The sequence below is a fragment of the Coregonus clupeaformis genome, chromosome 1, assembly GCF_020615455.1.
Source record: "Coregonus clupeaformis isolate EN_2021a chromosome 1, ASM2061545v1, whole genome shotgun sequence".
Classification (NCBI taxonomy): Eukaryota; Metazoa; Chordata; class Actinopteri; order Salmoniformes; family Salmonidae; genus Coregonus; species Coregonus clupeaformis.
Window position 1 is genome coordinate 73,293,495 of NC_059192.1, and position 17,152 is coordinate 73,310,646.

General features: G+C 42.7%; 1 protein-coding gene and 1 non-coding gene across 6 annotated transcripts; both read right to left on the reverse strand.

Moving 5' to 3' along the window:
• Positions 1-40: 40 nt before the first annotated feature.
• Positions 41-12,455, reverse strand: LOC121576570 (DNA-directed RNA polymerase III subunit RPC5). Of its 5 annotated transcripts, XM_041889810.1 has the most exons (21): positions 10,718-10,732; positions 10,019-10,231; positions 8,343-8,432; positions 8,151-8,201; positions 7,949-8,026; positions 7,728-7,843; positions 7,044-7,126; positions 6,747-6,904; positions 6,504-6,623; positions 6,325-6,410; positions 6,120-6,164; positions 5,925-6,016; positions 5,609-5,729; positions 5,287-5,368; positions 5,040-5,099; positions 4,432-4,589; positions 4,250-4,311; positions 3,664-4,151; positions 2,058-2,135; positions 1,702-1,827; positions 41-1,472 (listed from the first exon to the last, which is right to left on the reverse strand). In XM_041889810.1, exons 2-21 carry the CDS (start codon positions 10,097-10,099, stop codon positions 1,416-1,418), a joined length of 2,232 nt encoding a protein of 743 aa, XP_041745744.1. In that variant the 5' UTR covers positions 10,100-10,231; positions 10,718-10,732; the 3' UTR covers positions 41-1,415. The 5 variants fall into 5 exon arrangements, with proteins under 5 accessions (XP_041745744.1, XP_041745753.1, XP_041745762.1 ...); XM_041889819.1 differs by lacking the exons at positions 10,019-10,231; positions 10,718-10,732 and adding an exon at positions 12,155-12,455; XM_041889828.1 differs by lacking the exons at positions 10,019-10,231; positions 10,718-10,732 and adding an exon at positions 11,965-12,115.
• Positions 12,294-12,375, reverse strand: trnal-aag. The gene has a single exon. It is a non-coding gene; the product is annotated as a tRNA-Leu (tRNA).
• Positions 12,456-17,152: the final 4,697 nt, after the last annotated feature.

Here is a 17,152-nt window from a genome sequence, read left to right on the forward strand (position 1 = left end):
CAGTGAGCATCTCTCAAACAAATTACACCAGGTCCAACAATACTGGTAGATATTTTCACTTTTATTGTATTAGCATCCTTCGAATTCAACAAAACTTAAATTCACTTATCTCCCAGACATTCAATAACAGCAAACCATTCAACAGTCTCAATTGTTTTTATTCACATTTCCCATGAGGTTCCACTACCAAGTGCTTCTCTGCACCTCCAAACAGGCCTTACCCGCCCTGTCTAGTTTTCAAATGTATCTGTATCGAATATAAAATGTATGTGTGAAAGTAACATTCACCTCCACCTCGTGGTAAAACTTTGGGTTAACAGTTAAGGATTTGCACAAAAAACCTTGGGTCAAAAAACTTTTGTTTTAAATGATTGCGATCACTTCAACACCAATTCACTCCTGTATTATAATTTGCCTCAGCACACTCCAACTCTCTGCTTTTAGTTCACTCACAACAGTAGTTTAAACAGTGTTTAACCTGCCTGTAGCTATATAGGTTGATCCAGCTATTGAGTGATCGCTGTGTAACACAAGCTGTTAAATAACCTTCAACACGATGCTGGGTTGTCCAGCTCTGTATGGCCTGTATCCGTGACAGCGTGGAGTGAATATCAAACCAAACATTCCTCTTCTCCCTGAATGAAATAGTCAAGAAAAGAGGAACAAGAATAATAATGATAATTTTAAAAAGAAAATAAATAAAAAAATAACTCAAACTAGCAGTGTGCTACCCTAGTTAAGGCCTTAAACTGAATGAATGGTAAAAGGTCTCATGTGTTTCTCCCCTCAAAGGCCACCTTCAGGATAAAACTATAGGACTATGAACTGAACTCTTGCTTCCTACCCTCAGTCTGGTAAAATACGTTTAATTCAAAAACTAAATAATAAAGCATCACTTTATGAATTCAAAATATAGGCTAGTTCTCAATGGCATAGTACAGTGTTCCCCAATCCATTATTCGAGTACCTCCAGCCCTGAACCAGCCCACCCACATTAGTTGAATCAAGTGTACCAGTTCTGGGCTAGAGCACAACGAGCTGTTCTGGGGGTACTAAAGGAACAGATTTGGAAATAATGGCATAGTAAATAAAACATTTCAGTATTGTCAGACATCTGTGCTCCTGCTCCAGCCCTTAGCGTGAATATGGAAGGTCTTCTGTCCACCAGGCCTTCTCCATTTGGACCAAGCTCAAGTGACTTCTTCAGTTGCAATAACAACAAGCGTTATGTTCTGACAGGAGCAGATGACGGACGTCTCAGTCCTCCAAACCCGGTCCTGAGAGCTGGGGGCAGGAGGGCTGCGATTGGTTTGTGTGTCTGGCTGCCCCGCCTCCCCGTACAGAGCCCTCCCACTAGGCTCTGGGGGAGTGGGTTTGGTTGGGTGCTGGCCGCCACAGGGGCGTATCCTCAACATTCAGGACTGTAGCGTACCCTTGAGGTACCACATCCCTCCTAAGCTCACACAGCACTCCTAATAAGACAGGACCAAAAAGGACAGGTTAATAGTACCACATCTGATTCTTGAGACAGTTCTAAAAGGTGTTCCTACAGCCCACTCAACGCCAGCTCTAGAGCAGATTCTAGAACCTGTTCTGAAGATGGTTCCAGAACCTAAAGTTGTTTCTTACAGCCAATTCTAAAGCCAGTTCTAGACGCTGTTCAGCAGTCTGTTCTACACTTTGTTCTGAGGCCAGTCGTACCTTGAGCAGGCGGTCCATGTCGGCCTTGGTAGTCTGGTCTCCCAGCTCCTGCGTCAGCCTGGTCTGGATCACGTTCCTCCTTACCCGGTAGTTCTTCATGAAGATCTCATACAGGACCTGACGGTGCTGGGGGGACATGACACACAACAATATGAAGATCTTTTCAAATGTAGAGGCAGAAAACCGAAGAGGGAGCTCAAACATATCCACATTTCTGAAACTAAGGAAGGGAAGGCATACAGGCCAAGACATACAGACTTGTGGTGATCAGAGTGATCCAGTGGGCATGTGGAATGAGGAGTGAAAAGGAAACACCGTTATTACAGACTTGACTAGAAGACCCCTGCTGTTGTTACCTTGTCGAAGGTCTCTCCTGTCTCCCACACAGCAAACACCTTCTGCTCATCCGCAGCTGCCGTGCTCTGGGCTGGAAACTACAGGGAAGAAAAGAGACAAAACTGATGGAACCACAGGAGAGATGAGAAAAGCTACTGATGAAATCACAGGAGAGATGAGAAACTACTGATGAAGCCACAGGAGAGAGACAGAAGAGAAACCACTGCAGTGACGCACAATCTTATAGCACTGGGCTTTACAGACACGGGATACCTTTTATTACAAGAAGCTACAATTTGGATAAAGTTATTCCCAATCTCAACAAAAACACAGGCGTGCTGTGGTAAAATGACCAAGTCGCTCTTGATAAGAGCATCTGCTAAATGACCAAAATGTAAATGTAACGTGATCTCTAATCCATCCCAAGAACATTAAGACAATCCCTGATTCAACCCTCTCCACTCCCAGTAAGCATTAACCCCTGCTGGGATAGGATGAAGTTGCCCCTCAAAGCTGATACAAGGTCAGTTTTGCGTTCCATCTGACTAATGTTTAGTTCGGATTTGGGGAGTGTGATCTGATCCTAGATCTGTGTACAGGCAAATTCTACACAGGGCTTAATGGTTAACCCCTCCTGGAACAGTAATAGGCTTTGTGCTCTCAGCCAATAATAGAAGCTATTTAACAGTGGACAGTTTCCTCTGTCCAACCCCTCCCCCATACCTCCCTCCCTCTCCCTCCTTCCAGGATCTAAATCCTACAACCTCCCGAGGAGCGTGAGGGGGACAAGAACCTAAGCCAGGTTAAAAAAAAAAAAAGGGGATTGGATACTCAGAGGGAGGAGACCAGCTCCTTATCCACACAACAGGTAGCAGTGTCTCAGACCTGAACACAACAGGTAGCAGTACAATGGGTATTAAATGCTAACAATGTTCATTCAACTACTTCTCTGATGCGTACTATGGCATTAAGACAACCATGAGAGAAACGTTTGAAGAACCACAGCTCATAGGAAAATGTAGGCTTCACCTAAGGTACAGTGCAGAGGCTGGTGGGGCTTAGTAGAATTGAACAGCTAGATTCTACAATCACACAGCCATCATTCATTCAGAGAGCTGAACCTGAGAAGGCCAACCTTCCGTCGGCTCACTGCTCTCGCTCTACTTCCTACCTACTACCCTCAGGAGTAAAGCAGGTGTGCTGCTACAGGGACAGATCACACATCAAAACCACCGTTAGTTTGTTGTTCTGTTTAGGAAAGGTGATAGCTGCACTCCTGAGGCAAGCGAGAGACCACCATTCCAGCAGAGAAGAGAGCCCAGGAGCGGAGAAGAGAGCCCAGGAGCGGAGAAGAGAGCCCAGGCAGGCTGAGTTTTATCTGGCCGGGAGCCAAACGCTGATCTCTTTAGTCCAGGGAGAGGATCTTTATCTTTGGATATCCAGACTTACTCACCGGGTGGAAGAATGGGCCAGTCTTTAACTGAAATCCACCAATACCACAGGGGGTTGTCTGTTTTCCAGGGGAACTAACCCCAACCACCTATCCCCATCTCATGCCAGTTTCAAAACCCAAGGTAGCCCTCGTGGGATGGTAGTCCTGCAACAGGGTTAGGCTCTAATACTCACAGGCACCAGTATCTGTTTGCATTGGCTCATCAGTATAGTATCCTGTAGCAGGCGGTCTGAGATGGAGTGGAACAGGCTGTGTCCGGGAGGCAGGGAGGCCAGGTGGAGGTTGAACAGCCTCTTGACTTCGCTCAGCGTCAGCACGTGCTGCTTCCTGAACGTGCTCCACACAAAGTCCCTCAGCTCAGGGGACGGTGAGGGAGTGGGGGTCCCGCCGTGCCCGTTATGAGGGTTGGAGGCGGGGCAGGTAGCGGAGGAGGGGTAACCGTTAACCAAACCATTAGGGAGCGCGGATGAGCAAGAGGAGGATGAGTCCATCGGTTCGTCATCGCTGACGGGTTCCTCTTTGACCCGAACCCCGGTTCCGCCACTCGCCCCGGCTCCACCCTGTCGACGAGCGCTCAGGTCCTTCTGTAGAGAGGGCTGGTTCTGCCGTGCACGCTCATGGGCAGCCTTCAGACGCTGCTCGCCACTCACGTGCACAGTTTCTGTAATGGAGAGAGAAACACAATTTTCAGCTAGAGACATTTATAAAACACATTATACCAGAGGGATGCTGCTGTAAGCACACAATCAGTACACACACCTGTTTCTAGGGCCTTTTTGGATACCAGGTCCTCCTTAGAGAAGTTGAAGACCTTCTCCAGTCTGCAAACAGAAAATAAAACATGAAACATAAAAATCAACCCACAACAGTCTCTTTCCACGTTACCTTACCAAGGCAAACAGTGAGTGGTAATGTGTGTGTTTGCGTATGTGGTGTCTTACTTGCTCTGTATCCCCATCCACAGCATGTGCTGCCGCTGGGCCACGTCAGGGTGCTTCTTGATGAAGTCACCATCGCTTGGCAACAGGAACTCCCAGCCACGGTTGATACGAGGCACCGCCATATGTTCCAGGAAGTCCTTCACATCCTCCGGGGGGAGCTGGAAATAACACGGAGGACAAATAGTTAGCAACACCCTCTGGAGCAGAGGAGGCTGGTGGGAGGAGCTATAGGAGGACGGTCTCATTGTAATGGCTGGAATGGAATAAATGTAACCAAGTCAAACGTGGTTTCCATATGTTTGATACCGTTCCATAATTCCATTCCAGCCATTACAAATGAGCCCGTCCCCCTATAGCTCCTCCCACCAGCTTCAACTGCTCTGGATGTAACTTATTGAGGGGTGGGACAAACGTTTAGTAACACCCTCTGGGGGTAACTGTTAGTGAGGGGGGAACAAACTTTTAGGAACACTAGTGAAGTGTGTTACACCATATACTTTAAATAAAGTTGTATTTGAATTGGGCATCTTTGGCCAGCTGTGAGACTCTACGGGTGGCTTCAGTAGCACCTCCTGGTGCAGTGAACGGTTTAAACAGTTGATGATTACCTTGATGATGGCTGCAATCTCCTTCCTCATCACGGAGCGTTCCTGAGTGAATCTCCACATCTGAGATGAGAAACAAGAACATAAAACATTACATATAATCATTTGTTTGTTTTTATTGCTGTTTATATTTCACCATGAAGTCTGTTGATATTTGAACCTCGTCATTTAAATTTGCACAATTGTACTGTGGACCTGTGCAGGAAGATATGCTAGGAGATATGGTAGGGGTATAAAAAGTGTGACTCACCACAAAGTCTCTTCCTCGACACAGCACTTCAGCAGGCACACCACTGTGGGGACTACAGCTGTTCTTAGGATACAGCACGTCACTGTGAGAACAAGAGAGTGTTCAATTGGATTCAGGGACATGACCTGAAATATTTCTGGGACAATAGTTAATCTTTTTTTTTGTTTGTATCCAAGCATAATCTTTGTTCATGAAGTCACACATTTAGTTCTTGAATAATTAAACCAGAAGTAGGAACACTTTTTTGGATCTATTTATTCTGGATCTGTGAAGCTGGTCCCTAGGGCCTTGTGCCTCCACAGTCCTGCTCTACTGGTCTCACCTTTTCACCACCCAGTTGCCCTGCACTAGTAGCGCCACCTGCTGGATGCAGCGCAGCACTGCAGTGGAGTCTGTCCCAGGGGTCAGCAAACCCATCAGGTTGGCAAACGGCATCACCTTGACTGGAGGGGAAGAGAGAAATTATGGAAAGAATAAGATGGAGGAGAGATGCATGTACAAACATGGGCTCGTAAGCAAGAATTTCACCGTTAAGTCTACACCAGTTGTATTCGGCGCGCATGACAAATACATTTTGAAAACATTTCCCTTGGGAACAATAAAGATTTATTGGTGCAAAACTAAAAAGGTTAGTGTACCGTTCTTCATCAGTGTCTTGATCTGGTCACCGAGCGGCAGCGTTCGGAGCTGGGCCATGGACAGCATGTTACTGGGACCTACAGGCCTGACGCTGACATACACACACACACACACACACACACACACAGGACTCATCAGTTTCATACCTGAAATGTTACAACATGGCTTAATACATTACACACCATGTGACTTACATCTTCTCCTCTGCAACAGGAGGCATGAGCATTGCCAGGTACTCCCTGAGAGAGAAAAGAGAGAGAGAAATAGAGGGAGGGAAGAGAGAAGGAATATGACACTCAAAAGCAACCTGACAGTCCAAGAAAACTAAAACTAAAATCAGCACAAAAATAAAGCAAAAGAAGCCACTTTCAAATAGGGACACTACGTCTTAGTACTCACTTTGGTGTTTTCACCAGTTCTGTGTTCTCGGAGCCTCCCATGGCCTGGCAGTACAGGTATTGCCTCTCGTGGTCCGAACGCCCGTCCTAAACACACACACAAAGTAGGTGTTGAGTTGAGATTGGCCTTGACTTGGATGAAGCGGTCACACAAAACAGTGAGTGAGAGCACCCCCTTACGTTGAGTCCGTGGTAGTGCAGGTGGACCCAGGACTCCTCTGCCTGTTTCTTCTGAAGGAAGTCGTACGACTGGATACGCCTCTGACGAGCCTGCTCCGACTCAGGACGGGAAAACCTCACCTAGAGGGAAGATCCAGTTTTAATTTTACCATTCCAATACTGACAAATAAAATGGAGTTCAACAATTGATTTAAGATGGCCATTTTGTGTGAACTGTGATTGTTATTGTGTGTGTGTTCTTACAGTAACGGCCTTGACATCCTCCTCTGCCTCATCCTGAGAGGAGTCTCCCCCCTCGTTAGCAGCCTCCCTCTCTCTGTGTTTGCTGTCAGCCTTGTCCAGATAGGAGAAGCTGGGTCGCATCTGGAGGATGCCCTGCAGCGGCGTGACGTGGAGCTCACCTGGTGACATCATCAACATGGGTTAGTGACATCACACTGAGTGAGTGACAAACATTTAGATATCAACACTAACATAAACACAACCAGGAGAGCAATGACAGTGCTGATGATGGATATGAATGTACAGAAACACCGCTACCTTTCCTGAAGACAGCAGCAGCGTATCTGGAGGTGTTGGTCGTGGACTGGATGGATGTGAACGTCTGCTTGTCCATCATCTTCCTGCAAGGAGATTAATCAATGACCAGCATGTCACAGACACATACACAAAAGGAGACTAACAGAGTACTAAGAAGTGAACCAACAAAGTGTACACTACCGGTCAAAAGTTTTAGAACACCTACTCATTCAAGGGTTTTTCTTAATTTTTTACTATTTTCTACATAGGAGAATAATAGTGGACACAAACTATGAAATAACACATATGGAATCATGTAGTAACCAAAAAAAGTGTTAAATCAAATATACGTTATATTGACCGGTAATGTACTAAGTCATGGGTGGGCAGCATGAGCCCATTCAATCTGGCCCGCTGGAAATTTGAGTAACATTTCTTTATAACAAAATTGGGGAAATTATCATTTTGGGTTAAAAAAAAACAACACTCCAGCCCACTCTTGAATGTATAGAACTACATAGAAAGTACATAGAAATTATAATGGAACTATACGTTTCAAATAACTGCCCTTTCTCTGGCCTGCAAATTGCTTTTGACAAACAAATTGGTCCCAAAAGAAATCTGTGCGGCCCTCCACTGAATATTGAAACTCCAATGTGGCCCTCAAGCCAAAATGATTGCCCACCCCTGAAGTAGTGCACTCACACAGAGTAGGTGTTGGAGTCCTCTGAGGTGGTTCCGTCCACATTGAGGGCGATCTGCTCGCCTTTACTTCGACAGTAGTTAGGACTCAGAGTGTTGATGGCTATCTCCAACTCCACCTACACAAAGACACACATGGTAAATATTGTTTAATAATAGACAGGCTGGGGAAGATGGATCATATGTGAGATGGAAATCTCTTAAACAAGGGAGTCCCGTCTCACCTTCTGCTGCTTGGGCTTGATCTTGGCAGATAGATGAGTGATATCATCATAGGTCATAGAGGAAGGACGTACTGGATACTGTGAAGGAGAAACCCCCCCAAGATAAATTAAGATTAACAAATGATTTAGATATCTGTACAAAATCTTAACCAGGAACATATCAAATCGATACAGCTTGTTGCAGAGTAGATGCAGAACTTACCTGGAACAGATAGAGCTTGTCCGCAAGGCTTTTGGCCAGGTATACATCAATCTAAAGACACAGAAAGAGAGGAATCTTGGGTTCATATTCTTTCCATCACTCATCACTGCCTCACCAAGACAAGACGATCAAACCTAGGCTTGGGCAGAAACAGACTGTTAAACAGGGGTGCTGGGGAAACTGGTCACTCACCTCTTGTATGATGGGGTCATCGTCCTCCTCGCTGGCCATGGTGAGGGGAGACGTCACAGAAGAGCAACAGGAGACCTCCGGAGACCCAACCTAGGATGACAGAGATGCTGAGTGACAGACAAACTAACATGGGTAGATAAGTAGCAATGTAATACAGCGTCACTACTCATTACTATGGCTGCGTTTAGACAGGTAGCCCAATTCTGATCCATTTTTCACTAATTGGTCTTTGACCAATCACATCAGCCTAGCCCAATTCTGATCTTTGTTTCTCTAATTGGTCTTTTGACCAATCACATTAGCCTATGTACCACACCCATGGCTCATTTTTATAACTCTGCTTGTGCCCATTGTCTGATGTGAGTGTGTGACTGACTGATACTGCCAAAATATGGTGAAGAAATTAAGTAAATCTAACGTTAAAAGGAATGGATAATAGCTAATGTTAGGTGAGACAGAAACAGTGAAACTGGCTACCAAGCAAGCAGTCACTACATCATGCAAAACTCCCACACTCCAGTACCATCGAGCTAGTTGGAAACACACTCATCATGACCAGTTTAGCCATCTAGCTAAGTAACATTTATGCAACAATGTAATGCGTACAAGTGAGGACCGATGCCGAAAAACGGCAAGTTGATCAAACCCCGTCAAGGGAGGAGCTGAATTTGTGTATGACAGTAAAACATTCTTATGATGAATATAACATTTGTTGGCACCTTCAATTCTTGCACACTCATTAAAAGTATATTTCAACACGAACTTGGAACCAATCAGAAATCCCGTACATACCCCCCGGGGTGAAGGCAGCCAATGGCCTGCTTCTATCTACGTTCAAAGGCACTTAAATATTTTGTCTTGCCCATTCACCCTCTGAATGGCACACATACACAATCCATATCTCAATTGTCAAGGCTTTAAAATCCTTCTTTAACCTGTCTCCACCCCTTCATCTACACTGATTGAAGTAGATTTAACAGGTGACATCAATAAGGGATCATAGCTTTCACCTGGTCAGTCTGTCATGGAGAGAGCAGGTGTTCTTAATGTTTTGTACACTCAGTGTATATCAAGTGCCGTGGGGGGGGCACAATTTTACAATACTGCAGTCCAGAAATGAGTGCTTTACCATCTATGCCAAAAATCTGAACCTCTGATGGGAACTGTCATCAACGCATGCAGTATTCCCCTTTCTCTCTAGGAGCATGTGTGCCCAGGCCCCATATGCATATGGAAAGGAACCCACCCTGGTCACCAATGTAGCTGACCGATGTAGAGAGACAAGTGCCTTAGCAGAATGCAATCTAAAGCTAGTGTGGTATAGAGACGAGAACTCTACCATCTATGGCACATGTCAAACTCATTCCACGAATGTCTGCAGGCTTTCGCTCCTCCCTTGTACTTGATTGATTAATGAATGTCACTAATTAGTAAAGAACTCCCCTCACCTGGTTGTCTAGGTCTTAATTGAAAGGCAAAAACTAAAACCTCAAGACACTAGGCCCTCCATGGAATGAGTTTTACACCCCTGATCTATGGCAAAAGCCTGGGCTCCTGACAGGAACAATAGAATTCACCCCACTGCATGTTACAATAGTAAAATAATCTGTTTGTCACCAGTTAAACTGATTCTACATTGAATTTGGTATTTGAGATGCTCCAACAAGCATGTGTACCTGTAGTTGGTGTTCTTCAACTCTAAAATGCACTAGTGTGTAAGACAAGACCCACAAAGAAAAGACAACAGGCAAATGCATATATGGTCTCAATGTCTAAATAGTGACAGCAGACTTAGTTCAAACTGCAGTAGAATGGTTCTCGCGTGAGTGAATCAGCCCATGCTTGGTGAATAGCACTTGGTTGATCTCTGGGAGCAGGACACAGGAGAGCTGAATAGATGATGTGAGACAAAAGTGCGAGACAAGAATGAATAAAATAAATCATAACGGCAAAGGATTGTAGTTTGTGAGCTAGAAATTGACCATCCTGACAGTCTGAAGCAGGGTGCTCTGCAATCATCCTACTCCAACTATTGACAGGGATAATGTGGCATTTCTTATGTCAGTATGAATTAAATGAGTAGGTCCTGCCTTGATGACTATTAGATTTACACTACTTATCCTATAGATTTTTGTAGCCCTAAATAATTACTCGGAATAAACTGATAGCTAAAACGCTCCTTGTCCCAGAAAGACATGCTAGCTAGTGATATAGCCATCTGCTCCTGCTAGCTAGCAACAGATCTACTTGTTGTAACTAGCTAAATTACTAAGGTTGCTGTGTTCTAAATTGGGAGTAATTTTACAGCTTGCATTGATGGTATCACGTTTCTATAACTAAATAGTTAGATTACAACAAGAAAAATAAGACTTTACCTGATAACAGTTTGTCTAACGGAGATATGTCTACTACCTTAGATACGGATAACGTGATTGGCAGATGTGATCAGTAGAGCTACTACAAAATATGTTTTATAACTAAACCAAGATAGACCACAGCCCGTTGTTTCAAATGGGTCATATGAGTCATATTGGGCAGAGCTAAGCTAGCAAGATCCTATTGGCGAGGTCTAGCATTAATTTGCATATTTATGTTAGGAACGCCTACTCTGTGCGCGTCTGCAATAACAATTCGCCTTTGCACTACTAAACAACGCATTTTTTTTTTTTTACTTTGGAAAAGGGTAAAGTCTACAAAACTTAGTCCACTCTGTTCGTAACAGATTATAGTTTCGGCAACAGAAAACTGTATTGAGATCAAATGTTTCATCGATGAGAAAATTAGCAGAATGTCGGCCAAAATCCGTCTCGTTCCGTCTTCTCCCATATTTGGTAGTGAGTGGAAACGCCAAGCGGATGCTTCACAATTATACATCCGGTGAAATATCAGTCTCTTTGTTCTAGCTGTGATAGTACCATGATATTACACGAGTTGATCAGTTTTACAGTTTAGTACTCCGCGGCGTTTGCCTGTCCAGCTAGTGAACATAAAAGTAAGTATTTTGCAAGAATTGACATTGCCAACAAACGGACGTGTTTAGAAGAAATACATATGCACAATATGTAAAAACCAGCTCCTCCCTCAGAGACCAATCTTCTCGAAAACAGCTAACGTTCCCATTCTACAGCCCACCACTAAGTAACACCTTTTATCATCTTAAGTAGTTCTCGCAGTTCAATAGAATTTGTAGGTCGCTTAACTAGCTAACTACCGTACATTAGTTATCTTATTTACATTGACACAACATGACAAGTCATCTGCTAGAGGCGACTAATAGGTAACTAGTTAACATAGCGGCTGTGTTAGTGAGCTACTCATTCGATCAAACCGTTTGAGACAAACCATCGCTAAAAACAAAACTAATGCGTAAAACAACCAGAGTAACACGTTCAAAAATCTATAACGTTAACTAATTAAGGCTAACTAGCAATAACTTTAGATATGGCTAAGCTGTGGCTAAGCTGTTTGCTTAGCTACTGGCTAGCAATTTACCCGGTGGTCAGTTAGTTAGCTTGCTAGCTAGAGTTTCGCGCAATCAAAATAATTGGAAGTCATTTGCCAGGCCTCGATTGTTTTGTGAGTTTTCCCAGTATATCAATAAAAGTTAAGTGCTAGATCTCACCTGCACAGCTCACCGTTCCCCTCCGTTTATTTCATTTGCTATGTTGAAATACTTCAGGTGATCTAGCTTAAAATAAGTGAGTAGCGGTGGCTGTCTATGGATGCTGCCATGTAGTTGCTTGGCTACACAGAGACACGTGGGGAGGAGCTGCTATTTGCGTCCCCACAATGCAAAGCGATAAAAATGTTACCTTTAGCCTGCAGATGTCGCAAAAGCTCTTAACATGAGATTGTGTTTCCATACAATCCATAAGGATTTAAGCCCTTGTCGCGAGTTCCCGCTCACGTCGACTGCGGAAGTAGATCGCCCGAGATCCGAAAAAATATTCCTGACAGCGGTGGGATTCGAACCCACGCCCCCGAAGAGACTGGAGCCTTAATCCAGCGCCTTAGACCGCTCGGCCACGCTATCATGTACCATTACTGCGAAGTATGAGAAGATTAATAGATCAATGTATATTCGTGTTCAATTGCTTCCAGCCAGCAGTTCCAAATGCAATGTGTCATGTGTGATCTAGATATTGCATCAGTCCGCTAAATATGGTTATAGTATTTAAGTGATAACGCCCTCGAAGGCGGTGTTTGGAGGATATATTGGCACTGTTTGCCGGCCCCCGACAAGTGCCAAAATATCCTCCAAACACCGGCTTCGAGGGCGTTATCACTTAAATACTATAACCATATTTAGCGGACTGATGCAATATCTAGATCACACATGACACATTGCATTTGGAACCACTGGCTGGAAGCAATTTAATCCGAAAATACATTGATCTATTAATATTGTCATACTTTGTTGTGCTAGTACATGATAGCGTAGCCGAGTGGTCTAAGGCGCTGGAATAAGGCTCTAGTCTCTTTGGGGGCGTCGGTTCGAATCCGACCGCTGTATATATAATTATATCGGTTGCCAGAGACTCGAACCCGTAATTAAGTATTTTTGTTCAGTTTCTATGGACGCGACCCAGTCGTTCGTTCTAAATGTTCTATTGCCATACTGGCGCCAGGGCAACGTGTTTATCACTTGCTTGCTAGCTAGCCAACTACGGCAAATGTAGTCACGTCAAACAGTACAGCCAGAATAGCAGTAGCTGCATTTGCATTAGCTGTTTTCTAGTGACATTTATGTGGACATCCATAACATTGAGCTAATGATGCTCGATTTCACCTGGCATAGAAAATGTGCTCTCTCGTCAGAACACTGTTGTTCAGAGGAGCTAGCCAACAACACAGCTAACACAATCACTTCAAACTGAAGCTGGAAAGACTGCAAACTAGCTGCACTTCGTTTCGTTTTACCTGTTTTCTATTGACATTTCTTTGTATATATATACATAAAAATTATGCTGATTCATTATTGACTGGCTGAGAAAAGCTACCTGTCTGTCTGTCTCATCCCGACCCTTACACATTCATTCCTATGGCAGGGTTTCCCAAAGTCGGTCCTGGGGCCACCCCTGGGTGAACGTTTTAGTTTTTGCCCTAGCACTACACAGCTGATTCAAATAACCAACTCATCAAGAGAGACCGACAGCAAGGTTTATACAAATCTCCGCTATTAAAAACCAATTGCTAGTCTAAAAGAAATAGGAGATAATGTCTAGATTATTTTTACAGTGGAGATCAAGTTTATACATTGTCTGGCTGGGTTGATGAGACAGTGGATTGCGCAGTGAGATGGAACTGAGTAAATAGGCATTTAGCAGGTAATTTGTGGAATAGACACTGGCTGGAATGCGGTTTTAACCAATCAGCGTCCAGGATTAGACCCACCTGTTGTATAATATAAATTATAAACTGGGTTGTTTGAGCCCTGAATGCTGTTTGGCTGACAGCCGTGGTATTGTTGTAAAGTGGTTAACCCACTGGCTATAGGGTGAATGCACCAATTTGTAAGTCGCTCTGGATAAGAGCGTCTGCTAAATGACTTAAATGTAAATGTAAATGTATATCATACCTTGTACCACAGGTATGACAAAACATTTCTTTTTACTGCTCTAATTACGTTGGTAACCAGTTTATAATAGCAATAAGGCTAAGAACAGCCCACAGCTGTGGTATATTGGCGATATACCACACCTCCTCGGGCCTTATTGCTTAAATAGTCCAGGCTACTCTGGCCCATTCTTAACTCCAGTGTTCATTCCCCTCCATGGTCATTCAGTAGCCTAGGCAGCCGATAATGGCCGCTGGATCTGCACTATCGAGCGGCCGCTATTGGCTGCCTAGGCTAGTCATTCAGGAGATTTGATCTTCCATGAATCTGGCACACAATACTAACATATATTATTTAAAAAATATACACCACCAGTCAAAAGTTTGGACACACCTACTCATTCAAGGGTTTTTCTTTATTTTTAGAATGTTTTACATTGTAGAATAATAGTGAAGATGTAGTGTCTGAAGGTCTATTGATTTTGCTGATGTTTGCAAATGGTGTAATAGATGAACTTTACTCTGCTTTGCTGAAGCATTTGGAAAAGCATTGCTACATAGGTTTCTTGGAATAGAGGACATTTGGAGATATGTGAAAGCCGGGGATTGGTTTATTAAAATCACGCCATACTATGTCACATAGGATATAAATACCGTGTCTTAAACAAAGGACTGGGAGAGAGACAACATATTGAATCAACAGATTGGCCGTTTCTCTCCAGATATAACTGCAGATATCTGTAAATTAATACTGTGAACTTTGATACAATAAATCTTTATAATCAAAGAACAGTGTAAGCGGACTTCTTATCATCACAGCATAATTAGCAACGCTGTCTTGGACACCACATTTTAATGGCGACGAGGATTTGGGACGTGCTACGTCTTTTCTCAGCATTCCATTCATGGGCTACGAAATGACTCCCGCTCAAGACGCCGGCAGATAAGGTGAGATTACTCACAGTTCTTTGGGCGCTGGTCGGTTCGTGTGCTTGTGTCTGTGTTTGTTCAGATGTACCGTCAAAGGACTTGTGTGTGTGCGCTTTGCTGTTATTTGCTGTGGGATGAAAGTCCGTTCTAAATTTCTACCTTTGTTTGCGTTGGGAACAACGCAAACAGGGGGGAGAGTATATAGGAATTATTGACACTGGACACACATATTTTGGCTTGGAAAAAGTGTGAGAGAGTGTCCAGGAAAAGCATGAAGGAATAAGGCCAGGAAATAAGGAAAAGTATACTTTTAGGACGCCGTTAATTTAAGGAAGCCCTTGAAAGAAGGCGATCAATATGATGGGCCATGAATCTTGATAGTTATTAGATTAACTCTCAAGTCAGTTCTGGGAACTGCAGATTGTAGAAGATATATTCAATTGTATGTTACCACTCAGAATCTATTTGACGAAGTATTTGTCTGAAGTAATCCTCTCATTGAATGTCTACAATCTGAGGTAGCAGAAATTTAGCAAAGGAATATAAAGGAAAATAGGAACGGCGGTAGCATGCTTAGTGTATTGTATGAACGGATGCATTCCTCTTGAATTGTGTGTGTGTGAGAGGAAGAGAGCCTATGTGTGTGTGTGTGTGTGGGAGAGAGAAAAATAATAAAATAAAGACGTCTCTGTTGTGTTTAAACTGTGTGTCGACTCATGTTAGGATAAAATCTATGTTAGAGATTTATACACATATATATATATATATTTTGGTTGAGAACAGGGATTTTTGTTTTCATAAGAAGTTAAGCCCCTAGAATAAAGTTAAGCCCCTAGAATGAAGTTAAGGTTAAAAATCTTATGAGTCTCTGTTTGTGAGAACGTTAATAATTGTTAACTATATAAACTATGAGCCCCCTGGAAGGACAATAAGTTAAAAAATCATATGAGTCTCTATAAAAAGAGAACGTTTACTAACTAATCATGAGCCTACAGGGAGGACTTTTTTTTTTTTTTAAGAGTGTATAGAGATGTTTTGTAATTGATAACAACATAACTATAAATCTGCAGATTAGGATAAGTGAAGATAACAAACTTGGAAGTGGGATTTGTGTTCTATGTTCTATGTGTTCCGTGTTCGTTTGTGAGTTTTGTTAAGTGTTATTGTTTGTCTATGGGAGGAGAGAACGGAGCGACAGCGGGTCTGTCTACTCTGTTGTTCCTTTCACTCTGAAATCGCATTGGTGACTGAACTGCGCACGCGTAGGATTTTATGAGTTTAGAGTTACGTACAACAGATGTGCCACTCCCCTGCACTGAACTGCTGGGAGAGGCAGTCTCAGAGCAGACAAAAAAAAATTAAACAAAAAATTAAACAAAAAAACAAAAACAAAAAAATTTAAAAAATGAAAAAAAGGGAGGGGGAATCTTGCACACAAGTGGAATGTTCTGTTGAATTAACTGTTGCTTGACGGTGAAACTGTTTGGTTGATATCGGTTGAGTTGGTGAATGAGAGATATATTGACGGATTAAAAATAATAATAATAAAATAAATAAATAAAATAAAATGTTATTGAGCTATTTATAATATTCCTGAGTTAAGCTGTTTGCTTATTTCTTAGCGTGAATGTGAATATAAGTATGCATAAAATACTAAATTGTTGTCTGTTCCTTTTGTTTTTCTGTCATATGAGAGACGAGAAGGAGGAGACAGAGAGAGAGAGAGAGAGAGAGAGAGGAGGTGCTGACCAGTACATCAGCGACAACAACCCAGTCCAATCAAGGCCAGTACTGTTCTTATCCACAAAACCTACTTTCCCTTACAGGATATAATACATACATTGTGTATACATAGAATATTTCATGTTGTGACCATTTCGCAGGAACTTGGCAACAGACTGATGAATTGATGTAATTGATAATTGCACATTAGAGTTTTTGTGAATTACTTGTTTTAATTAGAGTTGTGTTGGAAATCCAGCATTGACATTATTCTGTAAAATTAAGGTAATTGGGTGCTTATTAAGCAATTGGTCTGTGAGTGCTGTAGTGTTGCAGGATTAGAGGTCTTTTATTTTTGGATTGCTCTGAAGTTGACTACTTTCCTTTACTTTTCCTGATCGGATGTGGTAAGACTGCCACTAATCAATAATTTGGTAAAATAAAATTCATAAAATAAATTGATATATTGATTAATTAATTGATTAATTATTTTTAATAAAAAAAAAATTAAAACATAAAAAAAAAAGAGGGAAACACATAACAGAGTCGTTACAATGGGGAAAAAGGACATCAAAACTACAAAAGCAATTACTCCTCTTGAT

Coding starts and splice junctions, on each gene's coding strand:
- LOC121576570 (XM_041889810.1), bottom strand. CDS start 10,099: ATGCATTTGCCTGTTGTCTTTTCTTTGTGGGTCTTGTCTTACACACTA. Junction 7,127..7,727: donor GACTCCAACACCTACTCTGT/GTGAGTGCACTA, acceptor ATCTCCTTGCAG/GAAGATGATGGACAAGCAGA. Junction 1,473..1,701: donor ACATGGACCGCCTGCTCAAG/GTACGACTGGCC, acceptor CTGTCTTATTAG/GAGTGCTGTGTGAGCTTAGG.